This window comes from Penicillium robsamsonii (assembly GCF_028829455.1).
Source record: "Penicillium robsamsonii strain IBT 29466 chromosome Unknown utg000002l_segment0_segment0, whole genome shotgun sequence".
Taxonomy (NCBI): Eukaryota; Fungi; Ascomycota; class Eurotiomycetes; order Eurotiales; family Aspergillaceae; genus Penicillium; species Penicillium robsamsonii.
This window is the reverse complement of record NW_026643220.1, coordinates 1,631,209-1,656,434: the sequence shown is the minus strand read 5'-3', so window position 1 is coordinate 1,656,434 and position 25,226 is coordinate 1,631,209. Positions and strand designations below refer to the sequence as shown.

Genomic DNA, 25,226 nt, shown 5'->3' with positions numbered 1-25,226 from the left:
ATACATAATTCTCATGATATCAGACAAAACCCTAAGCTCGACGACCGAAGATGCGGAATCGCTTGACACCACCATCAGGAACAAGGGTCAGCTTGACATGGCTGAACACCCGAGTATCCTCACCACCAGCAGTGAGTTCCTCGGGCCCAAAGACATGCTCGGTATCTGCCTGGCAGCGCTTGTCACCCTTGACGATCTCAACCCAGTTGGCGTCATCAGCCGAGGGCACACCCTCACCAGCAGTGCCAGCAACCAGGCCGTGCACGCGCACAGCGCGAGGGAAGTTTCCACGGAAGTCCTTGGTGTCAACAACAACCTTGGAGACGGAGCCAGGAAGACCCAGCTTGACAATAGCCCAGTCGACGTGACCAGCAGCGCGCGAACGAGCAGTCTCCCATCCATCACCCATATCCTTTCCGCGGCCCGGAAGCAAAATGTTAGAAGAGGGTGTGTAGTGCTCATCGGAAGCAGCAAGAGCCACACCACCGTTAAGAGCAGACGAGAGCTCTTCGACGGTGGCTTCGGCAGCCTGGACAGCGGGTGCAGGAGGGGGGATAGCGTGACCGTAAATACGGAGACGCGCAAAGCCACCGTCGGGGTACATCAGGAGACGGAAGTGGGTGTATGGAGTTTGAGTGATCTCGTCGGAGAATTTCCATCCGTGGCGCTGGGAGGGACCGCAAGGGGAAGCGGGGAGAAGTGTCTTCCAGCCGGCGAAGCTGGGGTCTGCGATCTGGGCATCTGTGATGCCGCTACCCTCTGGTGCATGCGTAGCTTGTAGCTCTGCCTTCTCGCCGTAGTTGCCAATGAAGTGTGCTGTGTCTACTTCGACGCCGTGGATGTAGGCCGCGGCGACGCCCAGCTTGATGACGGCCCAGTCGTAGGGATCTGGGTTGTGGCGACGGGTTTCCCAGCCGTCGTACCAGGCACCGGTGTGAACGAAGACGCCAGGGCGAGAGATTGAGGGAGTGGGAGTTAGGAGGTTATCGACTGAAGCGAAGTAGTCGTTTGAGCAGGCCAGGACCTTGCTGTTTAAGTTGCATGATGCTAGGTTGGTGGTGTGTGCGAACACCTTGTCGATATCGGCGGCGGCGACCTGCATTTTGGGCTTGTATGGAGTATGCGCTTAATGGGGGTATTGTTTTGGAGAGTTGAAAAGGGCGAGTGGGTGTATACTTAAATAGCAGGGGGGTTATCGATAAGGAACCCCCTCCAAAAGGCATTTCCATTACTCGACAACTCCATTCTTCTTCTATCCTCGTCTCATTGGAGCCAATCGGAGCCTATCTTTCCTATTCGCCTTGGTCCTGAGCCGCTAAGTGCCAGATCCAATGCCGGTTTGAGGCCTTTCGGAGTTGATTTCGGAGTTGGGCTGTTGACCCACTATATGGCAAGCCATGTCGGAGGTCTCCGATGGGCGCTGTGATCTGAGTGCAAGTCTCTCATTGATCAGAAATTAGAGTCACAGGCTCCACAGAAAGCAGAGGAATCGAAAAGGTTCCATTTGCGCCTACTGCACCTACTGTAGCAGTGATGGTTTTCCTGCACAACCTACACAGACAGCCCGGAGTTCATCGGAATTCCACAATTCAACCAATAAGACTGCAATTACTGCGCTTCAATACCACTATCCCACAGATACGACAATAGCCGTGCTGTTCGGGTTATTTCCTACTGCAAGGGGATATATCATCCATACAATCAGTATATTATTTTGACAGGAGGTCGAATGAATGAAGATTCAGCCAACCTGGTATCTACTGTTGCCCGTACACAGAGTTATACAATGACGCAGTCATTCGTGAACTTATTGATTCCCATATATCCCGAACATCCTTCACTAAATGGGACACCCGAGTCCTTTGCATGAGTACACACGCGGTGATACTTCCGTTACTGTTGCAATGTTGACGAACCTGCTTGTGTGACACTCAACGAATTCTCCCTCGAGTCAGAGATTTAGGATTGGAACCAGGCATTCAATTATATTGCCCTCACACATAGCCCATAACCAGGCGAGAGATATGGACTATGGAAGATAACATATTGGAAATGAAGACCCGTGAGGTAAATCCCAAACTATGAGAGCAGATATCAGAGTGAAAAATCAACATAGTATTTCAGCATGAGCACATCAAACTGAGCTGTCAAGCTTCTAAATCAACGCCAGCAATGCATTCGTATCATTCAAGGTGGGCGCAAACAATAGTAAAAGAAATCAAAATAAAAGCACTTTTGTCGCTATCCCTTCCCAGTCGTCTTCGTCGCAGCATTCTCCAGGGCTGTATATCTCCACTCGTACTGTGCCATTGCTCTCTTGTCGGTTGCAGAGCGACCTTCATTCTTGCCAGCTAAATCCTTTGTGCCCTGCATCTGTATTTCCCATCCCTTGAGGATTCGAGCCTGGGCTTCTGCGATCGAAGTCAGGTTTGAGTTCTGTGAGGCCATTCGTTCGTCAATCGTGGCATGATACGATAATTTGGCGCGGAAGAGTGCCATCTCGCATTCGTCGTACTTGATTCCTTTTGCCTCGGGCACCATGTTGTCTTGTGTACTCTTCGGGGGCATCTCGGACTGAACCATGAGAGAGGATGATAGGTTGTCGATGCAAACAATAACCTATTTTATAGCCGTGTTCTGGCAATGGAATATGTTTTGGAAGAAGGGAAAGATAATATGCACGGTATTCAAAGGAAGTATGTATATCCCAAAGACACGAATAATTCATGAGCAATGTTCCGGCCTGGCGTACACCTGAAGCAAACATAGAAATAGAGTGGCAAAACGAAAAAAAGGGCTTCCAAATTAAGGACCGACAAAAGAGTTCGGGAAAATGCAAGAGAAATCTCGATTAGTTATATCATGGCAAGATCATATTCACCGTTCACATCTAATACCCGACATTCCGGATGTATGACACTCAATTCCCAACGCGCAGAAAAGGGGGAGTATGGCCATGGTCAAACCATCCCGGAAAGAGAAGGAGATCAAAAGACACATGAAGAAATTGAACCCCCAACAACTTCAGAAAATCATATTACCTCTGAGAACGGTACTCGAAGAAGGGCCCTGCACACCCCGTGTTGAGCGGCGATGACCCGTTTGCTTTTTGGCGACAGTGCCATCTGTCTCGTGATGAGAAGCCGAGCCAATCTAAGTTGCCGCCTTGCCTCTGTTAGTGAAAAAGCCATGGTGACACCGTGTTTGAATAGATCGCGCAACCGGACGTGCATGACTAGGAATTTTGTTGGAAGGGTTGAATATCGGGAGATGCGGTCCCGTCTCGGTCCGTATGGCCGTGCGCACATCTGTATCAGGGTCGGTAGATTAGAAACTGTACATTTATATATTTCTTTTTTATGCGGCTAATAGGACAGGTTGGCTGCACCAAACAATCTCCGGTCTTCAGAGAGACCGACAGGTTTAGCTCTATACGGTTGCCACGAGGGTCAACCGGACAGACAAGCAACCGAATTACACGAAGATAGAGTTGATGTAGCCTGCCCGTCATTTCCACCTTACCCGTCTCTATGATCTTTGTAAGGATCTCAATATGGACCATTGTCCATTTGGCGAACCTTCAAGATCTGCAGAGATGAGCCGAGATCTCGATGTTACTGGTCTCGCGGTGTCTGGCCCAGACTATAAGTTGGCTTTTCTCTTCTACAACCAAAAACATATATATGTCTTCAGTACAAAGGATGAAAAGGAAATAAACCAGCTGAACTATATATACTTCAGCCACAGTGTCTCTTTTTGTCCCTTTTTTGTTGGCTTGCGTCACCATCCAATTCTTCCAGGGATAACCATATTAGGGCTACAGAGCACTACACTCGGTCATCTGTGATACAGACTGCAGCAAACCCGTTGACCGTTTTATTTTTCTTGACAAAGCACATGATTGTAATTGATGGGTCAATCCATCATAGCCTCTGAGAAAAGGGAAAAAAAGGATCGGAGTGCGAAAGGTCCTAACTCGGTACCTGATTTGTTTGTGCAACGCTGCAGGCCGAGATGTAGGGGACCTATAGGCCATTATTGTGTTCTGGACTGGTGGCGATGAAGTCTCGGAGATATCCCATCGAGAAATGGATGGGGGTCGAGGAAGGTCTGGGCGCTTTAGGGCTCGTGAGATCATCTGATGTCAACCAATTGTAGATCTGACCTTTGAGGTCAACACTGTCATCTGAGGAAGTTGGGAGGGATAACTATTTTGGACGTGTCTCTGGTGTCTCATATACGCTTGAGAAAACAGACGGGAATTGTGTAACGGAACAAGCGGCCCTCCGACGGGTAAGCGCAGGCTTATATCGGGTCCGACGCGTTTCAACTGTTCCACCTGTGCATTTGACTTGTCAGATCTATGTGTAATGTTGGGTTGGTGCTTGGCTACATAGCATTGATGTTGATATGGCTCTTAAGTTTGTAAAGTCTCAAGCCAAATACCCAGACCAGAGCTTGGAGCTGGAACAAACACGGGAGATATATATCGAATCGTATTATCTTTTCCCTTTAATAAAACAGCTTCTCTGATACTGGGTGCTTATCGATCAACATTGCCCTCCTCGTCCCGGGCCGCTGCTCTCGCCTTTTTGGCCTTCTCAATATTCAACGACATCTTCACCGGGTGGACTCCTGGGGTCTCAAACACGGTATTAATCTCCTCCAGAGACAGAGCGCTTGTCTCCGGGAAGAACAAGTACGACAAGAAGAGCTGGATCGAGTTGTACACAATGTACACGACCCAAATCTTATATCCGACCTTTTGGATACCAACGCCAATTCCGTAAGACTGCACGGCTCCGGCAGCACCTTGGATAAGACCGTAAAGTCCCATTCCCTTGGCACGAAGTGGTAGAGAGAGAATTTCAATCGGATACAGGTTGTGCATGGTTGCAACAAATGTCGCCGAGAAGGTTTGGTAAAGGAAGATCCAGAGAATAGTGCACGCCGCCGCCCCTGCAGTGGCATGAAGAGTATACTGCCACGCCGTGATCGTCGTAGCCGTTTGGAAAACAATCATGCTGATGAGTCCGATAAAAATCAGGGTTCGTCTGCGGAACTTGTCGACGATGAGTGCGCCAACGGCCGTAAAGACGAAATAGACTGCGGTGGTGCCAATGCTGAAACCGAGAAGGCTCTTCTCGTTTGTAATGCCAAGTTGCTCCAACGAGGGAGCCATCTAAGAAAATACATTAGCGACTGAAGGAACTATCCGTTTGGTCTAGCCACCCACATAATACGTGATGATACCGCCTCCATTCCATTGCTGGAAGAGCGAGTACAAAATCAACACCAGCAGTCGGTAACGGGCTACCTTAGTGAAGAAGACCCGATAATCCCATGAGGATCTGTAGCCCGTCGTGTCGGCTTCGAGAGATTCCTCTATCTGTCTCACAACAATTTCGACAAGAGGCTCATTGATATCGCCACTAGTGGTGTGATACTTGGCGACGACTTCCTTGGCCTTTTCGCGATTGCCCTTCAAGACATAATAACGGGGCGACTCCGGAGTCAGAAGGTAGATGCCCGTACAGACAATAGCCGGGAACAAACACTCCAGAATGAGAGGAACACGCCAGGCGTTATTGCCAGGCAAATCGGTAAATCCAATCATGGCACCAAGCATAGCAAGACTACCGACTTGGAAGCATGCGCCGAAAAAGCCGACCATGAGACCACGCAAATGAAGAGGTGAAATCTCGCCAATGTACTGAGAGCTTGACATGAGCGCAGAGCCGAAGCCCAGGAAGAATCGACCGGCCATGAACATCGGCAGATTCACGGCGAGGCCTTGCAGGAGAGCTCCGAAGATGACAATGGCGTTGCCGGCGAAATTGATGGCACGACGACCAAACACATCCGCCAAACCCATGAAGGGGGCTCCGCAGACGGTACCGATCTGCATCAGAGCGTTGATCAACCCATATGTGCCACCACTGTTCCCGAAACCGAAGTAGTCGTGCCATTTTTCCATGGCATTGATACCGCCGATCACACCCCAGTCGATTCCAAATCCAGCTTGGTTACAACCATGAATAAACATGATGAGAAACAGACGGAATCCGGTCCACGACCTGAGAGATAGAGAATCCTGGGACAACTTCCACAGGTCCTCCTCGGTCACGCGTGCCAGAGCAACCTCCTCAACATATTCCAGATCTCCGCTCTTGCCCATCGTGGCCTCGAGGTGGGCAGTATCCGACTTGGTCATCGTTGGCGAACTCGATTGGAATGGACTTGGTATAGAGTAAAGATATGATCCCAGAAGTATGGGGTCGAGGACCCTTGAGCTGCAGTCAAATTCCAGCCAAGAGCGGGATATGCCGGGGTATATCTACTTCCTTGAATCAGGCCTCAGGAAGCTAGGGGGCGACGAAACTACGGGTCCGCATCCAGATGCAACCTATTTTGCCACGGGGAAGAAATGAGCTTTGCGAGATTAACTTGTGGCATGATATAATTGCAAGGAACCATGATTGGTGAGTGCTGATGGTCACATTGTACATTTTGCACGCCAATTCTCAAATTGCATTTCGCTCTCTGCCCTAAGAATTTCCCACCAGTGAGATACGATCGCGGGGGACATTAGCGTTAAACTGGAGAGAGTCTTACTTCGATCTTTCCCCAACGCTAGTCCCATCTGGCCCATCGACCCCGGTTTAGGCGAATGATAATTTGGGGGGAGACATTTAGCCTGGAATCCGGGGAACAGCCGGGGAAAGAGTTAGAGCTGGCGCTTGTTAACAGGATTACGAGGAATCCTTTACACTTGACAAATCGGATTGATTTATTGCTCATTCCATCGAGTCTTGTTTCCTTTGAGTTTATCTGATTCAACGTCTTTCTGCCTGTTCTGTGCGAAATCGGCGGCTGACGGACCGAACTGCCGCCTTTTTCTACATCAAGCCAACACAGACCAGCAGACCAAAGCCATTGGAGACTATTGAACATGTCGGAATTATGGTACCAACGGCCTGCAGAGGACTGGAATTCAGCCTTGCCAGTCGGAAATGGGCGCTTGGGTGCCATGGTGTATGGACGCACCGACACCGAAATGTTACAGCTGAATGAGGATTCAGTGTGGTATGGAGGACCACAAGATCGCAACCCACAAGATGCGCTCGAGTATCTGCCGCGCCTGAGAGAGGCTATACGCGCGGAAAACCATGCGGAAGCTGAGAAGATCGCCAAGCTGGCGTTTTTCGCTAACCCGATCAGCCAGCGGAACTATGAGCCGCTTGGAAACCTATTCTTGGATCTGGGACATGATCCCAGTCAGGTTACAGGATATCGGCGCTCGCTGAATGTTGCGAGTGCTACTGCGCATGTCAGTTATGAGTACCAGGGTGTTCACTTCGAACGTGAAGTCTTGGCCAGTTACCCGGATGATGTGATTGCGATCAGATTGCGTTCATCGAGCAAGGCTGAGTTTGTCGTTCGTCTGACCCGCATGAGTGACTTGGAATTTGAAACCAATGAATGGCTTGACGATCTCAATACTACCAGCAACTCCATTACTATGCATGTCACGCCTGGGGGCAAGAATAGTAATGGAGCATGCTGCAGTGTATCAGTTCGTTGCGACAGCGCTGATAGTACCATTACCAAGATTGGAAATAATCTGGTGGTGAACTCCAGTGATACAGTGCTGGTCATTGCTGCGCAAACTACCTTCCGACACGAAGACATTGATCAGCGAACCAAGCAAGATGCAGAGAATGCTTTGGGCCTCTCACTGGAGGATCTCCGCGCCCGTCATGTTGCGGACTACCAGTCTTTGTACGACCGAATGGAATTGCAACTTGGGCCGGACTCTCCTGAAATCCCAACCGACGAACGTCTTAAGTCTTGTCGAGATCCGGGGCTCACCGCCCTCTATCACAACTACAATCGTTATCTCCTGATATCATGTAGTCGGGATGGACAGAAGTCGCTTCCTGCAAACCTCCAGGGTATCTGGAACCCATCCTTCCATCCGGCATGGGGCTGCAGGTTCACCACCAATGTCAATCTTCAAATGAATTACTGGTCTGCAAATGTGTGCAACCTGTCAGAATGTGAACTTCCTTTGTTTGACCTACTGGAGCGCATGGTTGAACCTGGACAGGCCACCGCTCAGATCATGTACGGATGTCAGGGATGGACAGCCCATTCCAACACTGATATTTGGGCCGATACAGCCCCCGTGGATCGATGGATGCCTGCTAGTATCTGGCCTCTGGGTGGTGCATGGCTCTGCTACCACATTTGGGATCATTTCCAATATACATGCGATGAAGCGTTCCTTCGTCGAATGTTCCCCACCCTGCGCGGGTGCGTGGAGTTCCTCCTCGACTTCCTGGTCGAAGATGCCAATGGTGAATATCTTGTCACCAGTCCATCTGCTTCTCCAGAGAACTCATTCTACGACCACAAGGGGCAAAAGGGTGTCTTGTGCGAAGGATCAACGATCGATATCCAAATCATTGAGGCTATCCTGGATGCCTTCCAATCCTGTGCAAAGAGACTTGGTCTCGAGGATTCCCTTCTTCCGGCAGTTCAAGCTACAAAGTCTCGTCTCCCACCAATGCAGATTTCCCCTGCTGGGTATCTACAAGAATGGGCCACCGACTACGCCGAAGTGGAACCGGGACACCGTCACACGTCCCATCTGTGGGCCCTACATCCCGGAAATGCAATTACGCCAACACAAACCCCCCAGCTGGCAGAGGCGTGCGGAGTAGTTCTACGCCGACGCGCGGAACATGGTGGCGGCCATACTGGCTGGAGTCGTGCGTGGCTACTCAACCTACACGCACGGTTACTCGAAGCCGATGAGTGTAGCCAGCACATAGACCTGCTTTTGTCCCGGTCTACTTACCCCAATTTATTAGACAGTCATCCTCCATTCCAGATTGACGGCAACTTTGGTGGTGGGGCGGGTATCATCGAAATGTTGGTCCAATCCCATGAGCCTGGGGTAATTCGCATTCTTCCAGCGTGTCCGAGGGCCTGGACTGGATTAATCCGGGGAGTGCGAGCACGTGGTGGGTTCGAGTTGCAATTTAATTTCGAAAATGGCGTTGTTGGTGGACTGACTATACTGTCAGAGCGTGGTGAGACGGTGGTTGTTTACTTCAATGACTCACAAGTAGAGATTACTGGTGGTGGTGAACATAAGATCAACTAGAATAGGTTTCAATTATTATATTATCAAAAGAAAAATTCTTGTTCTTTTAATTTCTTTCAATAGCCCAAGGTACTTGTGTACTGCTTCCCCACCACCCTGTATAACCCCCTGCACTTCTTAAACCGGCACGGAACAACCACCGCATATCCCCAGTCTCGGGGTAAATTCAAGAGACATTTTTACCCGGCTATGTTTTGCGGGGCATATGCTATGAGAGCTCCAAGCTCTAGAAAATAAATTGTCAACCCCCTTGCCATTCCACAACACAACAAGATGGATTTGAACTCAGTGCAAGATCTCAAGGGTGTGCTTCGGCCTGACTTCTTCCATGGCTACGCCACAGCAGCAGCCCAAATAGAAGGCGCCTGGAACAAGGATGGCAAGGGCGTCTCCATTTGGGATACATTCGGCCACACCCCGGGCAAAATCGCCGATGGAAGCAACGCCGACGACGCCGTCCGAGCGTACGACTTCTACCGCGAAGATGTGGCGCTCATGAAGTCCTATGGCGTAAACGCCTACCGCTTCTCTCTCTCCTGGTCCCGGATCATCCCCCTCGGTGGCGCAGACGACCCCGTCAACGAGCAAGGCATCAAATTCTACTCCGATCTCATCGATGAACTCCTCCGCAATGGAATCACCCCCTTCCTCACCCTGTTCCACTGGGATATCCCCCAGGCCCTGGAAGATCGGTACGGCGGCATGTTAAACCAGGACGCCTACACGCCGGACTTCGTGCGCTACGCCCGCGTCTGCTTCGAGCGCTTCGGCGACCGCGTCAAGCACTGGATCACCTACAATGAGCCAGGTGTCTATACCCTCGCCGGGTATGCAGCGGGCGTGCACGCGCCAGGAAGATCATCTTTCCGTGAGCGAAATGAGGAAGGCGACTCGTCCACCGAGCCGTTCACCGTCGCGCACACTGAGCTTGTCTCGCACGGTCATGCTGTGCGCTTGTATCGTGAGGAGTTCCAGCCCCAGCAAAAGGGAACTATCGGTATCACACTGCACGGTAACTGGTCTGAGGCGTGGGATGAGGAGGACCCACGCGACCAGGAGGCTGCTGAGCGTGCGCGCGAGTTTGAGATCGCTTGGTTTGCGGATCCGCTGTACAAGACGGGTGATTATCCTGCGTCGATGCGAGCGCAGCTCGGTGATAGATTGCCCAAGTTCACCGAGGAGGAATCGAAGCTTGTGTTTGGGAGCTCGGATTTCTATGGCATGAATAGCTACACGACCTTCTTCGTGAAGCATAGGACAGCTGAGCCGGATATCAATGACCACAAGGGCAATGTGGAGGTCTTTGATGATAATAAGCAAGGCGTGTCTCGTGGGGAGGAAAGTGATACCCCGTGGCTGCGTACTGCGCCTGTGGGATTCAGGAAGCTGTTGAACTGGATCTATAAACGATACCAGATGCCGATTTACATCACTGAAAATGGTACCACCGCCAAGGGTGAAACGGCCCCCACGCCTGAGGTTCTTAATGATGAGTTCCGCATCAGGTTCTTTGAGGGCTATGTCGGCAATGCATTGGCACGAGCTGTGAAGGAAGACGGAGTTGATATCCGGTCTTACTTTGCTTGGACATTCACTGATAATTGGGGTAAGTGCATTCTTATTGACGGGTTGACCAATAACTAAACATTTTCTAGAATGGGCCGCTGGATATGCGGATCGCTTCGGTTGCACTTTTATCGACTTTGACTCCGAAGAAAAGACTCGCTATCCTAAGCAGTCTGCCTATTACCTGGACAAGCTATTCAAGCATTTGATTAAAAATGAATAGATATCATTAGGATAAATGTTCAATATATATTTGCCTGATGTTTTCACTAACATCCAGACAATAGATATAGAGCCATACATGTGACTATGTCACTATCCTGTCTATACAAATATTCCACTTTCAAATTGTAGCCATTTAGGGGTCGTTGCGATCCTTATCGGTTCAACCCCAAATGACTCCAACTGAGGGGAAGATCGGCTCGGCTGGTATTAAAGAGCGAGACCCTTGACTTTGACCTCGGGATTCTCCAGTCATTGTATTCAATATGTCTGAAAATGAGCCAATCAAGCTTAAGCTCCAGGGCACTCCTCGAGAAGTACATTCTCTATTGACTGCATACAAGAGCTGTGACTGACTTATGGAAACTAGATCGGACTACAACATGGTCGCTCATTGCGGGCACAAATTCACAGCCAGATCTCTATCTACGACACCATGTTCCAGTACACCTCCAAATTAGCGTGGAAAGATGTGCGCGAAGTCGCAAGTGAATTTCAGTCCACCCTCCAGATCCTAACACCTCACATATTTACGGAGATGGAGGGTATTGCAGAGGGCGCTGGGCTAGATGTTCTTGATATAATCGCGCTCAACTGCCGAAGCGAGATCGCGCTAGGACGATTCTCCGATGGCTGTACGTCATTATGCTGGAGAAAAAGCGAGACGGCGCGAGTACTCTCGCAGAATTGGGACTGGACGGCGACTGTCAAGAAGAACCTAGCGATGGTATCGATTGAGCAGGTTGGGAAACCGACCATCTATATGGTTACCGAGGTCAGTACTCTTGTCTGTGTTGATACGTATGGTAGCATGTACTTACAATCCCCAGGCAGGAATCGTCGGCAAGATTGGGTTTAATACCAACGGTGTCGGAACTTGTCTTAATGCAATCCGTGCCAAGCCGATGATTAGTAGCAAGGTCCCGATTCACGTTGCGCTTCGGCTCTGTTTGGAGAGTACTTCTGTCGACAACGCTGTGGAAACCCTCGAGTCGCTGGGCGGTGTTGCCTCTGCTCAGCATATCCTTTGTGCAGACAGTACCAAAGCACTGGGACTTGAGCTATCGCCGGTGGGAGACAAGCATATCGCCGAGGATACGTCGGGGATTATCGGCCATACCAATCACTTCCTTGAGAATCGCTATGTGAATGAGCCGCCGTGGCTGTCCGGGTCACCTATCCGACTCGAGCGTCTAGGGGAATTGACTCGGGGCTTAATGGATACCGGTATTCAGGGCGACGATATTACACCTACTTTGCTGCGAGAATGTGTCTTCTCTGATACGTATAACAAGCCTCAGTCTATATGTTGTCAAGAGGATCCATCGCGTCATATCTCGAATCGAAGTAGTACTTTGTTCAACATTGTTATGAACTTGGACCCGAGGAATTTGGGCGCGGAGGTGGTCTTTGGTCGGGTTGGGTCTGGGGAGGAAGGGTCTGTGTTGACAATGCCTTGGTGAATATCAAAGGGCTAGGCATAGAGATCTATGTCTTGTGCCACAGAGGTGATACGTCTTTGTGTTGGAATTGCTTTATTGAAAATCAATGCCATGTTTGGAATATAAAGAAATTGATGATAGTCATTGTTGCTTTGCTTCTCTTTGACCAAGTACTCGACAAGCCTTTGGCAATGACATAAAAGGGACGGGTTGCACCACCAGCTGCTCAACCTCCAAGCAATCAGCGCAAAGGCCACTACATCAAACCCACAAACACCACAGGCCCAAGGTAAGCCTCACGATCCACTCCACTCAGCACCATCTAGTTCCTATCGACACCATGGCTGGACGCGCCCCCCACGGTACATACGAACAGGAGCGTTGCTATTTCATGACCACGCTGCATGCTCAGATTCACATTCTCAAGGATAGAGACTATGAGAGGAACGTGACGATGGTTATCAATTCTCTGGATGTGCTTCTTCGGCGAGTTGCGCGTCTGAGAATGGCCGGACAGGCTCATTTTAACTTTGACAACTCTAGTTGGACAGCCAAGTGCAATAAGCTCCATGAACGGTTGGAATACTTTATTGATACTCTCGATCGAGACAATAGCAGTGCCCACAGAGTCGCAAGGGATATCGAGAGCATGTTGCTCTTTGTGGACTTTTGTATCCCTAGGGATGCCCAGTACACCCTTGGACCAGATCGAAGTGACCGTAGCGGTGCCCCATCACCTGAGCCTAGACCTTAATTGTGATTTTAGGTGCTTTCCAGGTTGTTTAGTATAGATCAATGGAGTTGGAATTTGTGTAATTGTGTGGAGTATCAGCATAATACGATGGCCACGTACTTGTGAGACTCTCAAATTAATTTAGAGTAACAGAAGAACAGAGTCCCTTAGCCCAAATCTAGATCTTTTCTTTGTTTTCTATCAAATGAAATGCAATCTGGGTATTTCGGGAATATGCGGATGTTACCAATCGTCATTGAAAGCGACGATCGCGTCAAATAATAATCTGTAATCTGGAAGTACTTCATGCGGGATAATTTGGAAAACGCAAGCAAGGATTCTTAGCCACCGCCTCGAATCAATTTCTTTGTCTGATCCTTTCCACCTTTCCACTTTTTCTTATCAAATCTCCCGAAATGGCCTCGGCAACAGGAATACCGCAAGATCACCCAGACACAATTATATCGCGAGAGGATGGGCCTCTATTGGGTCGTCCAGGCGATGTCACACAAAGACCCGATGAAGGCATTTATCGGAATCTCTTCACAGGTGAGGGTGAAAGCCTCTTGTCGAACACCCACGACTAACTCCAACCCCAGGAACAGCAAGTATTGCTCAAGCAGGGATCTGGATTGTGAGGGCATTAATCAATTTCAGAAGAGCGGAGAACTAATAAACACAGTTAGCTGCGTTGGTCTGGCAGGGCATCTTATCTCAATCCCTCTCGTTGTTCACCCCGCATCCAGTAAGCTAACTGAACAAAATATCCAAAATATCTAGCAGATACTAAGCGAAGTTGTCAGTTACTCGGCATATCTGCCCTTCTTCTTCAGGTCCAAGCCGCTCTCGTCTTGCAACCAACCGCCACCCCGCAACAGAAGCGTACCGGTACTCGCATTCACTACTCCCTCCAACTGCTCAGCGTAGTCCTTTTTGTGTCTGCCTTTGTGATCATCGAGGTTAACAAGGGATCTCATCCGCACTTTGTTTCTCCCCACGGTATTCTAGGTCTGGTTACTTACATCGCTATCGTGCTGCAAGCCGTCGTCGGTGTGATCCAGTACTTTTTGCCAGTCACTGTGCTCGGTAGTGTCGACGCTGGGAAGCGAATTTATAAGTATCATCGCTGGAGCGGCTATGTTTTGCTAGTGCTGGAGATGGTGACTGTCGTGGCGGCGACGCAGACCGACTACAACTTGACGGCCATTCATGTTCCTCTATGGGGTGTACTTGTTGCTGTTGTGTTGATTCTCGCTGGGGTCGGTGCCAGAATTAAGAAGCATAAATTAGGTCTGTGAGACGGAGAATGAGGGGAGAGGAGAGGATACTACAGATCATGTATGAACTGAATTTATGAAGTTCTCGGTGTTAACGGAGGCCAGCCTGTGCCCCCCGGATGCTTCAACGTCATCTATAAAACATATGCTCTATAGTCTAGCTGAATCAAAATTGAGATTCTACCATGTTGAATGCTGCGGACACACCTCCCTCGGGCCTTTTTAGTCCCTGCATGCCAAGCTTTTTGGCTCACGGCCAATGCTAAATGTCTTAATGGATTTAAGAAGGCGTAGTGGCTTTCTCCGTGGCAATTTGCTTTGATGTCTGAGCTGGCGTTTGTGCGGGCGTTTGTGTCTTGGGGGCTACCTTGGCTTTTCGCTATGGAGGGTATTTTTCAGCCTTGTATCAAATGATAAAAAAAGATTTCTCCTGCAGAGCCCCTTTAACTTTTCTCCGCGGTTTGGTGAGCTTGGATCGTAGTCCCATGGATGATAATGGAAGAGGTTCGACTGTGCCTTGTCATCAAAGGACGGCTTCAAGACCTCTGAAAGTATGGTATTATTCTTAGAGTTACGCTTATAAGGTCCATTGAGAGTGCTTCGAATCAGATGTCCCGGAAGAGTGGGCACTTAAGGGAGTTGGGCGTTGTTGCAGCCGCTCAGGGCCCGTACTTTCGCTGCAAATACGAGGGCAAGTTACATGCAGATCTTACAGATCGGCCTACATTTATTGGACTATACAGAGGCTGGAATGGTGAAGTGGCAGCACTAGCAGGGGCGAATACGAGATTTAATGAATACTGCGAAAAGCCCCTCCGCCCCTCGGACTTCTTAATTTTCTTTCACCCGTAGATAGTTTATATTGATTCCGTACCTCCCACCTCTTAGGGGAACAAATCCATTCCGATTAGGGTTTGGCTCGACAGCAGTCCGACTTGGGTAGCTATAGTCGCCCGAGGCCCTAGAATTGGGGCGTTGTCAACTCTCGGCGCGAGGGACTGCAGCATTGCTCTTTTACGACGGAAGATGTTACCAAGCCTGTCGACTATACTTAGATGAGATACAAATATTATACGGCTCTAGAGAGATGCTGATCAAATCAAATTTGGTTTCAAATGATTCCTTACTGCTAGACTATCCAAAGTTATAATCTCACACCACTTCAAAGCACAGATACAGTGGGTGACCTCCATCACGGTATTCATCAACCGTTCTCTTTGCTCCCTCTCCGCATGCCTATGCTAGATGTATCATAAAAGATAGAGGCACCCCACTACCTCATGGTCACGCAGCATCATGCTCAGATGGCTTAGAGACATCGTCTTTCTTTCTGATATTGCGCCTGCAAAGATGAGGAGACGCATTATTCTGCGAAGACTTGTGGACCTTGCGATGATGATCTTTCTGTAGACCCGTAATCAACCTATTAGTATGCCGGGCAAGACTTTGATTTTTAGAAAATCAAAATGCGAGTAGAGCAGCATACCATATTATCTTCATAAATTAGCACTAGGGTACGAAATGGAGGAAAAACACATAGGCATGAGAAACCACATACCAACTCGACTGAATACCCGCTCACAACCCAGTGTTTCCGCCGCAGAGCATTTAATCATCGGCCGATGAGACCGCATATGCCGTTGGCAATCCTTCCTCGACGAGAACCCAATTTTTGACCACTCACAGTCCTGTTCCTTGCAGAAGAACGTTTTCTGATGGGAACGGTAATGCTTTCGCAGGTCACAGGCCCGCAGAAAGATCTGATTAGAGAGACATCCGAAGTAATTACAGCGCCAGTCACCACTAGTGTCTTGATAGCCTATTTCATATATATCGGAAGGCTTCCGGGATTGTAAACTGGATTCTGATGGGGGAACCAGGGAGGTCGATGGGGATAGAGGGGGCTCAGAAGAGCCAGACACGGAGTAAAGACCATCTCCGTTTATTTGGGACCAGAGGAGATCGAAATCAGGGCCCAGATATGATGGATCGACAGGGTTGATATCGTCCAAGGTGACCAGTTCATCTAGCCACGAATCGTCAGGCCATGGATTGCCAGGGTTATATTGGTCCTGGGAGATTTCCAAGTGGTGCAGAGTGTCAGAATTGAATGGCATGATGTACATGAGAATACAGGGGTACCTTGCAGGGATATATGTATAGCATTTATGGCCGCATAGCACGATTTCGTCCTAAAGATATTATGGGGCCGGACCACCGACGGTATGCACCCGCCTGTCCTTATAGAGTGAATCCTTTAAATAGGAGACCCTGAGGATTACTACTTAGGGGCATAGCTTCAGCTTTAGTTTATGTTTTTGTCAGCTCTAATCTCTTTGCAACCTTGGAATCAATTGAACCGATTATGCAAGGTCCGTCACTCGACATTTATTCAGTCTGCCAACTGTTATATCCTCCCTTGACAGTGATTGGCCATATAAACCATGTCTACTCCATATTGTCTTTCTTATCGGGGTCGAATTTACATGACCGCATTAGCTCGAGACAAGAATATGACACCAAAGTCCACCACTTAGCATGCTCCTATTCAACCCCATTGGAGAAAGATAATGACGCAGAAGATTGCGAGTTTCTATTCACATCCAATAATGGAGATCCCAGGTGGGGAACGGGGACGGCTGGCAGTGGGCGCTAGCGGTTACAATATTTGCAGTGTCAGTTATCATGACCTGGATTTTAATATCACGGCACCTTAGTAGCACTGCCGACCGTTCCATGGTGAATCCCGTTCTTCTAATTCTAAACTAGCTCATATTGCTTACATGTGACAAAATATAGTGGGAGAAGGGCTGATTGGCTTGACCAACAGGCCATCGATATGGACATCATTCGCGGAGACCCAAATAGACACATCTTTATGGCCGCGTTTTATCGACTGCACTGCTTGGTGGGGTTACTACACTTGACCTTTGCTTACTGTGGATCCTATTTAGAGCCAAGCCATATACCACCATGCACTGTGTGGAGATTGTACGGCACTAATGTGGGCATTGGACACTCATCTGGAACCCGGCAAGGGACAAGAGTATGTCGAAACTTTGATTCTTTGACCTACATAGGTGACTACCAATGTGTCTCGGCCGTTTGAACCCCGCTAGTTTACCCCATACAGACTGAGAGCTCTTTTTGTCCTATTATGGAGTTTTTTGTCGGGAGAGTGTTTCTTTGGCCCCCAGGACACGGTGTTTTTGTTTCTTTTTTTGTTCTAGTGCTAGTTGCATAAGTCATAGATACGGAGTATGTAACCGATACAATGCACGCTATACATGTGCCCACAGCCTGAAGTGGAGATCTAATGCAAAGGTCTGGCCAAGTCCATATCTTTGTACATTTTATATGGAATACAAAGGTCTACATGAGACAGTAGAATCCCGTAAACATTTGATTAATATTCATGTCCCAAATAGCCTCTATAGCATGCTGTAGTGATAAAGTTAAATTAAAAAATCTCTAAAAGCTACACTTCTCAGTTAGGCAAGTAAAATGAGTTCTTCGCACCGGGTTTCCCATTGGATAATGTGATCCAAATAGGTTTGAAGGATACTTCCCATAAAGTCCTATATACACGGTGACCTCCGTACCGTAATTAGACTAAGCCTTTGGATAGTGGGGATACAGAGAGCCAGATTGTCGACGTCGGGAAGTAGAGGGCTTAGCCTACGAATATATAATAATCTAATATGTGCAGTACTTTTGCTTAGTTTTCAAACGATAAGGGAACTAGTGCGATTATTTGTCCGAATAGTGTATGTCTTGGCTAGTGAAGAACCTAACAACTCTATATATTTATCCACATGCCTCGGCACGGGGAAATTGACAACACCTTGTGGCGTATGCACTGGCATTAGGATGCTGCATGATAAAGCGATGGAGTTACCTTGGAGCCTTACATAAGTAGATCTTACGATCCCCCCGACAAATGAAGCTGAAAGACGAAGTGAACTATGTAGTTATATAGTTATATATTGAGGTGTCTGAAGCTCTAGTAGCTCAAGGTAGTGAGTTCGGAGAGCTGGCCTCTTCTCCCAATCAACTCCTCATCTCCTCTCCCTCTGGCTTGTGATAAACCTAAACACACCATCCCCTAATCCACATCAATGCCTTTTCAAATCCTGTAAATTTCATTGACGATACGTACTGGTGTGGGTGGTCTTGTACTAGCCCTGGAGGGTTGTATGCAGATCTCCCAAAAGGGTTAAGTCGGGAGATCCACTATCCACTATCCACCTTTATGGCCTGTTCTCTTCTCTTCTTCCTCTCCACCTCCAATGGCACTCACTTCATACGTCTGCTTCAATTGCAGGCATTCAAAAGGATTGAAAGCATCTCTGCGCAATTTCTCCTCCGCCCGACGCAATCGAGACATCTTGCGACCCGCAACAGCTCCGAAGCCCACGCCGGACGTCAAACACATCCGTCAAAATGCCGACCTCTACGCACAGAACTGCGTAGATCGCAACTATGCAGGTCACGCCGGGTATCCGTCGAAAATTCAACAATTATCAGAGGAGGCTAGACAACTTGATCACGATCTGAAAACCCCTCGATCCCGCATCAAGCAACTAGAAAAGACCATCGCCAAACTACACATTGCGACTCGGCAAGATACAGATGGAAATACCAACGAGAAGAGCCCAAGTCCAAGCGAAGAACTAGCCGGACTCAAATCAGAAGCTCAGCGCCTAAAGGATGACTCGCACTCCATGACAGAACGCAAAGCAACCTGCACCGAAGAGATCAACCGACTAGCCCTCTCCCTCCCAAACCTCTCCTCCCCATTTACACCCATCGGACACGACCCAGCTCTCGTACAGTACATCAATTTCAACCCCGAAGAACCTCCCTCCTGGACCCGCCAATCCCAAACCGAGCTCCAAGCCCGGTCCCACGTCACAATCGGCACAGAGCTCAACCTCCTCGACTTCGCCAGCTCAGCCACAACAACAGGATGGGGCTGGTACTTCCTGATAAACGAAGGCGCAATGCTCGAACAAGCACTCGTCCAGTACGCCCTAAGCACGGCCCGACGCCGCGGCTGGAAAACCGTCGCACCGCCCTCAATCGTCTACTCCTACATCGCCGAAGCGTGCGGCTTCCAGCCCCGCGACCAGCACAACGAGCAGCAGATCTGGTCTATTGAGCAGAACGAGCGCGATAAAAATACTAAACCCCAACGCTCGCTAACCGGCACCGCCGAGATCCCTCTAGCGGCCATGTACGCCGGACGCGACATCAACGCCTCCGAGCTACCGATCAAGCTCGTCGGCGCGAGCCGCTGCTACCGCGCCGAGGCGGGTTCCCGCGGCGTCGACACGAAGGGCCTGTACCGCGTGCACGAGTTCACCAAGGTCGAGCTGTTCGGCTGGACGGATAGCGTGGACGGGGCCGTGCCGAGCTCGGACGATATGTTCAATGAGCTGCTGGAGATGCAGACCGAGATCCTGACGGCGCTGCATCTGCCGTGTCGTGTGCTGGAGATGCCGAGTGGGGATCTGGGGGCTAGCGCGACGCGCAAGCGAGACATCGAGGCGCTGTTCCCGTCTCGTCTGCGCGCTGCGTCGAGTACTGCTACGCCGGTTGATCCTAAGATTCATCATCTGGAGTCGGCTTGGGGTGAGGTTACTTCTGCTTCTATCTGCACGGATTACCAGAGCCGTCGGTTGGCGGCGAGAGTGCGTGGCGGTGGCGCTAAGGAGTCAAGATTCCCACATACGGTTAATGGGACTGCTATGGCTGTTCCGCGTGTACTGGCGGCGATCTTGGAGAATGGGTGGGATGCTGAGCGGGGTGTTGTTGTTATTCCCGAGGTTTTGCGGCCTTGGATGGATGGAATGGAGAGTATTGGTCGGAGCTAGGTGAAATGGTTGAGGAATTGTTCTCGCTCTCTTGGAGACGCTGTATATTACGTTTTTTTTTTTGGTAGATTATGGACATATACTTCATGTATTGCGAGTCTGCTTCATTTGAGCTACCTGTAATATAAGGATAGATGATTATCTTCATAAATTTTGCATTGCATTGCGTGTGATCTTTTGGTATCTTTTAAAACATAGACAAAAATGAGGCCTTAAGACCGCCGGTCCCTGCCATATTGAGGGCAGGATAGAGCACAATATTAAATAAAAAACAGAATAGAACAAATCAGAGCCATTCGTGACATCGTGAACATATGAATCAGAAACAAGAACATAAATCAAGTAAACATCACATCATTGCAAATCACAGAGGCAGGGGTACAATCTGGTCTCTTTCGTCAGACAAGACCAGCAGCCTGAGAAGGAAAGGCGCAGATAGAAAAGAGATAACCAAACGCCGTCGAAAACTCCAAGTAGGGCAGACATATCCAAGAAGATAATTAGCACAAAATGAGCTGAATAAAAAGATCCCAAGAAGTTGTCAGGCTCATTCCCAAGGTAGATCTATATCTTCAACACGGGTGCATGTCAGATATGGCAATCCCGCGGAAATATTCTCACGAGGACCAACGGTGCCAGTTGTTTGATCTGGACTTTTCAGCTCCAATTCGAGGAAATTCCGCATAAGCGGCTTGACGATATCTCGTGCCAGCCGTTTCATCTCGTCCATCTTGCGCTCAAAGCGTTTCAGAGTCTCGCGTGTGTAAAGCGAGCCGGCGGAGGATGTAGGATGGAGTTTGAGGAAGCGCTTTAGCTCTTCGTGAGGCAGGTATGCCTGCGTAGAAGCGGAGCTAATCAATCTATAGATGCGCGCAGATGGGTCTGGGGAGGTGGTTGATCGCGGCGTAGTTGTCGGGTGTGACGCTGATGCGGTGGGCTGGGTAGGACCATTTCCTGGGCCCGAGTTCTTGAGAATGGGAGCTGGTGGCGGTGTAGTGTTTTCTATCAGCCATTGACGGAATAGACATACGGCGAGCCAGTCCAGGTATGCGTTTGAGGGGCCGACACGTTCGCCGCGGGAAGTGGTTAGGGATAGGCGCAGGAGCTTGGATTCAACGCGACCTTTGAGCTCGTCGAGATCTTCTACTTTGTCTTCGATCAGGTCTAGGAGTGAGTCTGGTAGGGGCGCGTAAGAGCCGTTTCGCAGACTTGGTAGGGCCGCGGGCCACTGGCCGACGACGTGGATCAAGGCTTCGGAGAAGATCACCCGGCTGCGCGCGAGATATCCCAGCTTCAGATAGCTGGGTGGGTATTTGGCGATTTGTTTGAATAGACGAGATCCAAAGCCGAGTAGGTGGTGGTCCACGCGGGGCCCTGTCACCGGAAGCGCGTCGTACATATCCGCTAATGCGAGGAGGGATTTGCACTCTGTATATGCCGAGGCGATATTGACACTGTTGATAATGGGGGCATGATTGTAGAAAATTCGTAGTAGATTGTCATAGTCGCGTATTAAGGGATCCACAGCGACAGCGTGATCCCCCGTCTGGGGTAGGTGGACTACCGATTGCATTCCCGCAAGGTTCGCCATAGATCGAAAGAAGCCGGCCTGGACGTTGGACGGTTTGGTCATCGTCGAGGGAAATGCAGCTTGGTCGCCATCGCCACTGAACATGGGGGCATAGGTAGGTTGCTGTTTCAACACGCGACATTAGCATAGTTCGCAAAGATGGGATTATGCGACGCGCCGGCGCAAGGCCTACCTTTTGGACAAGGATCGCTTCTTCATCCTCCGCGCGATTCTCCCAGTCAAGTTCATACCGCCACCGTGTCTTTTCTCCTGGTCGCGTCGAGAGTCCACCGTTATCAGAGGGTGCCAGTGTTGACCCATTGGACAAATCATCGTCCTCGCTCAGTCGCGACAGCAACCCCTCTGGCTTAGATGAACCCAAAGCCATCTGTCGCGACCAGTCCTCATTGGTGCTTGCCTCAAAGAAGCCCGAGCATTGTGACAATATCAATCGGTGGAGGAGATAACGCTTTTCCTGCGATCCGGCGCGAATCACGACCTCGGTGTCACCTGTGTAGGTGAAGATGGGGAAATCGTTCGAGGAGGGATGCGAGGAACCACCATGATGTGAACGACCGGAACGATGTCGTCTGCTCGCGGGACGCGACACGAGGGAAGCCGTGCTTTGGGTTGTGTGATCAACGATCTGAGCCTGGGAGACCATTTCTGGGGGGGGTTGTTGACGGATGCGGATCGCGGGTGCTCAACACCTGTCAGCATCAAAGGGTAACATCCGAGACCGAGGATAGATATTGGAGGGTAGAATGAAGAAATAAAGAGAATGCAAGGAAAAGAATAGAAAGACAGAAGAATAAAGAGAAAGAAAAAGAGTACTTCGGCTTTCCCCAGAAAAGAGTATAGACTAAGTCATACAAAGTCATAAAGGGGTAAAATAGATCGGATGGATCCTATGCCGTTTCTATCAAAATCCAGTTCCCTTCAATGATACATTTAAATAATATTAATAGGTTCTAATGAATGTGGGAGACCGCAAGCAGCTGAATTCGATAGGTGGCAAGCCAATTATCAATGAGCCCTAAACTATACCCTTAAAACTATACGAAACAAGATGAAAACATAAATACTTCAAATGCTTCTGACTTCATTTTAGTTTCTAGTATATTGGATCTTTCATATATACTATATACTATAAAGTACTCGGAGACCTCGGGACGTTTCGTTTCTTCTCGCCCCTCCACTTTCTCTCCTTTTAGCCCGCTTCAACTTGTTTTATTTTTTATTTTTTACTTTTCATTCACTTGACTTTTCATTCGGTTCCGGCGGTTTTTAATTGCTTACGATCAGGTGAACTCGGGAGTATACGGCCTGTATAAGGGTTTTATTGCGACGCTCTCCTCCACTTCCTCGACGCCCAACCCCCGCGATCCTCAAAAAATCTGGCCCTGGACACGTCTTCCCGGGACAGCTTCTATAGCTGTCCCGATCTGTCATCACTGCAGATAACATCAGTGCCTGCTGATTTTAACAGCGTCAGAACCGATCCATCTCGTTCGCCCTCTCCTTCCTTCGCTGCCCCGCACAAAAAACATTCCAAAGTCAAGTCCGTCTCGAGGAAAGCGCGTGGTGTCATCGGTAAAGTCCGAGCATTCCAACGGATCGCGGCCGCCAAGATGGCGCCGACCATCAAGATCGACACCAGCGTCCAGGCGACCAAACGTGGACTGCCCGAGAATGACGATGCGGGACTTGATATACTCGGTGCGGATCTGGACAACCCCAAGCTGGAAGCTGGGAATACGGAAGATGTTCCGCCGTTCCTATGTCAATCTGTCTCGGGTGAGTGAGGGGTGCATAAAACGCCTATCGGAGAATACCTGCACGTGGAATGTGACTGACCGCTTCCTTATGCAGAGATCCATGATAAGTTTGAGGACCTGGAATGGATACAGCGCACACGACTGGCCGAGAGTTTGCAAGCTAGTGATCTCTCACATCGCTGGGCCCTAGAGACAGACCCAAGAGTCAAAGAGAGGAATCGATATATTAATGTCCAGGCGTGGGCAAATTGTCGGATCCATCTGCGGGTACCCGAGGGCGAGTGTGATTTTATCAACGCATCTCCGATCAAACTGGAAGACTCGGTGACACGGGAAACAAGGAAATATATCGCGACCCAGGTAAGTTTGCGCATTCGCCATGAATCCTAAAATCATGTATGATTTGCTTACCATTAATCAGGGCCCCAAACTTGGACATCTGGCGGAATTTTGGCACATGGTCTTTCATGAAAGCCAGGAGGTCGGCGTGATTGTAATGCTTACCCAAACTTTTGAAGCGGGCCGGGAAAAGTGCGCTCAATACTTCCCATTGGATACGGAACAGGCTTCGATGGTACTATCAGCGGATGAGTCGGACGTTTTCTTCGAGGAGAGTGAGCAAACAGAACCCGGTGTCCTCGGTAGGGTTACCTTGTTAGAATCCACTTTCGACGCTAGATCACGATCTGAAATCCGCAAGCTCGAACTGGCCATCGGCTCGGAGTCAAAGATTATCTGGCATTTCCTTTTCGCCGGCTGGGCCGATTACTCCAAACCCGAAGGCAGCGATCGCCAAGCCCTTCTCGACCTAATCAAGTTGTCAGCCTCCAAATCCAGCTCGGATAATCCGCGGATCGTGCACTGCAGCGCAGGAGTTGGTCGGACAGGGACATTCATCGCCCTTGATCATTTGCTGTGCGAGCTGGAGTCAGGACATCTGTTGGATATGGAAAATTCAGAGATCGACCCTGTTTTCGACTGTGTCGATCAGATGCGCAAGCAACGGATGATGATGGTCTACAACGAGATGCAGATGCAGTTTATCTACGAAGTGCTCCGAGAACAAACCGACCGGAAGCTAGGGAAAACTAGAGACTGGAACATGGACTCGCCTGATGGCAGCGAGGAACGAACCGCGAAAATCGCCAAGTTCAATGACCAGGCAGATTACTTGCCAACTTCCAAGTCCGAGTTGGAAGCTGTCCCAGATCGCGCTCATACGCCGAGAAGTCGGTCCGGTACACCGGAGCTTCCTGGTTCTGATAATGAATTGACGCCCGCTTAACCTTGACCTTTTTCGTCCCTGTGATTACGAACGTTGGACGTGAGGTTTATGTTTATGTTGCATCCCATCATGGCATCCGGTGTTTATTTGATTTTGAACTTCGATTGTTTCTGAATTATGCTTTCCAACCCCCTGCTATACATTTTTTTTTCTGTTGAAATACCCCCCCGTTTCGTTACTTTGGTTATCTTGGATGTAGTTATATTACTTATTGACTAGCATTGTCAGTCTCGACCTCGAGTCCACTGTATATTAGCCAATTGGTGATATTATATGTGTTGCCGACTGGTCTGAGACATTCTACT

The 25,226-nt window shown here is 49.3% G+C and overlaps 11 protein-coding genes across 11 annotated transcripts; 6 read left to right on the top strand and 5 right to left on the bottom strand.

Moving 5' to 3' along the window:
- Positions 1 to 31: 31 nt before the first annotated feature.
- Positions 32 to 1,102, bottom strand: N7447_003884 (allantoicase; the record flags this gene model as incomplete). Its single annotated transcript, XM_057228159.1, has 1 exon — positions 32 to 1,102. One exon carries the CDS (start codon positions 1,100 to 1,102, stop codon positions 32 to 34), a length of 1,071 nt encoding a protein of 356 aa, XP_057087500.1.
- Positions 1,103 to 2,241: 1,139 nt separating this feature from the next.
- N7447_003883 (uncharacterized protein) lies at positions 2,242 to 2,583 on the bottom strand (the record flags this gene model as incomplete). The annotated part of the gene is made up of 1 exon (XM_057228158.1): positions 2,242 to 2,583. One exon carries the CDS (start codon positions 2,581 to 2,583, stop codon positions 2,242 to 2,244), a length of 342 nt encoding a protein of 113 aa, XP_057087499.1.
- Positions 2,584 to 4,543: 1,960 nt separating this feature from the next.
- Positions 4,544 to 6,214, bottom strand: N7447_003882 (putative MFS sugar transporter protein; the record flags this gene model as incomplete). Its single annotated transcript, XM_057228157.1, has 2 exons — positions 4,544 to 5,182; positions 5,237 to 6,214. 2 exons carry the CDS (start codon positions 6,212 to 6,214, stop codon positions 4,544 to 4,546), a joined length of 1,617 nt encoding a protein of 538 aa, XP_057087498.1.
- Positions 6,215 to 6,952: 738 nt separating this feature from the next.
- On the top strand, positions 6,953 to 9,172 carry N7447_003881 (glycoside hydrolase family 95 protein; the record flags this gene model as incomplete). The annotated part of the gene is made up of 1 exon (XM_057228156.1): positions 6,953 to 9,172. One exon carries the CDS (start codon positions 6,953 to 6,955, stop codon positions 9,170 to 9,172), a length of 2,220 nt encoding a protein of 739 aa, XP_057087497.1.
- A 273-nt stretch (positions 9,173 to 9,445) lies between these two features.
- Positions 9,446 to 12,423, top strand: N7447_003880 (Glycoside hydrolase family 1; the record flags this gene model as incomplete). The annotated part of the gene is made up of 4 exons (XM_057228155.1): positions 9,446 to 10,778; positions 10,828 to 10,909; positions 11,375 to 11,735; positions 11,791 to 12,423. 4 exons carry the CDS (start codon positions 9,446 to 9,448, stop codon positions 12,421 to 12,423), a joined length of 2,409 nt encoding a protein of 802 aa, XP_057087496.1.
- A 319-nt stretch (positions 12,424 to 12,742) lies between these two features.
- N7447_003879 (uncharacterized protein) lies at positions 12,743 to 13,156 on the top strand (the record flags this gene model as incomplete). Its single annotated transcript, XM_057228154.1, has 1 exon — positions 12,743 to 13,156. One exon carries the CDS (start codon positions 12,743 to 12,745, stop codon positions 13,154 to 13,156), a length of 414 nt encoding a protein of 137 aa, XP_057087495.1.
- Positions 13,157 to 13,551: 395 nt separating this feature from the next.
- Positions 13,552 to 14,433, top strand: N7447_003878 (cytochrome b561 domain-containing protein; the record flags this gene model as incomplete). The annotated part of the gene is made up of 4 exons (XM_057228153.1): positions 13,552 to 13,684; positions 13,735 to 13,769; positions 13,818 to 13,880; positions 13,939 to 14,433. 4 exons carry the CDS (start codon positions 13,552 to 13,554, stop codon positions 14,431 to 14,433), a joined length of 726 nt encoding a protein of 241 aa, XP_057087494.1.
- A 1,263-nt stretch (positions 14,434 to 15,696) lies between these two features.
- N7447_003877 (uncharacterized protein) lies at positions 15,697 to 16,529 on the bottom strand (the record flags this gene model as incomplete). The annotated part of the gene is made up of 2 exons (XM_057228152.1): positions 15,697 to 15,816; positions 15,987 to 16,529. The coding sequence occupies 2 exons, from the start codon at positions 16,527 to 16,529 to the stop codon at positions 15,697 to 15,699; spliced, it is 663 nt and encodes a 220-aa protein (XP_057087493.1).
- Positions 16,530 to 18,701: 2,172 nt separating this feature from the next.
- On the top strand, positions 18,702 to 20,288 carry N7447_003876 (putative serine--tRNA ligase DIA4; the record flags this gene model as incomplete). The annotated part of the gene is made up of 1 exon (XM_057228151.1): positions 18,702 to 20,288. One exon carries the CDS (start codon positions 18,702 to 18,704, stop codon positions 20,286 to 20,288), a length of 1,587 nt encoding a protein of 528 aa, XP_057087492.1.
- A 547-nt stretch (positions 20,289 to 20,835) lies between these two features.
- On the bottom strand, positions 20,836 to 22,522 carry N7447_003875 (uncharacterized protein; the record flags this gene model as incomplete). The annotated part of the gene is made up of 2 exons (XM_057228150.1): positions 20,836 to 21,981; positions 22,052 to 22,522. 2 exons carry the CDS (start codon positions 22,520 to 22,522, stop codon positions 20,836 to 20,838), a joined length of 1,617 nt encoding a protein of 538 aa, XP_057087491.1.
- A 967-nt stretch (positions 22,523 to 23,489) lies between these two features.
- ptpB (tyrosine protein phosphatase PTP1) lies at positions 23,490 to 24,921 on the top strand (the record flags this gene model as incomplete). The annotated part of the gene is made up of 3 exons (XM_057228149.1): positions 23,490 to 23,655; positions 23,731 to 23,996; positions 24,058 to 24,921. The coding sequence occupies 3 exons, from the start codon at positions 23,490 to 23,492 to the stop codon at positions 24,919 to 24,921; spliced, it is 1,296 nt and encodes a 431-aa protein (XP_057087490.1).
- Between the last annotated feature and the right edge of the window lie 305 nt (positions 24,922 to 25,226).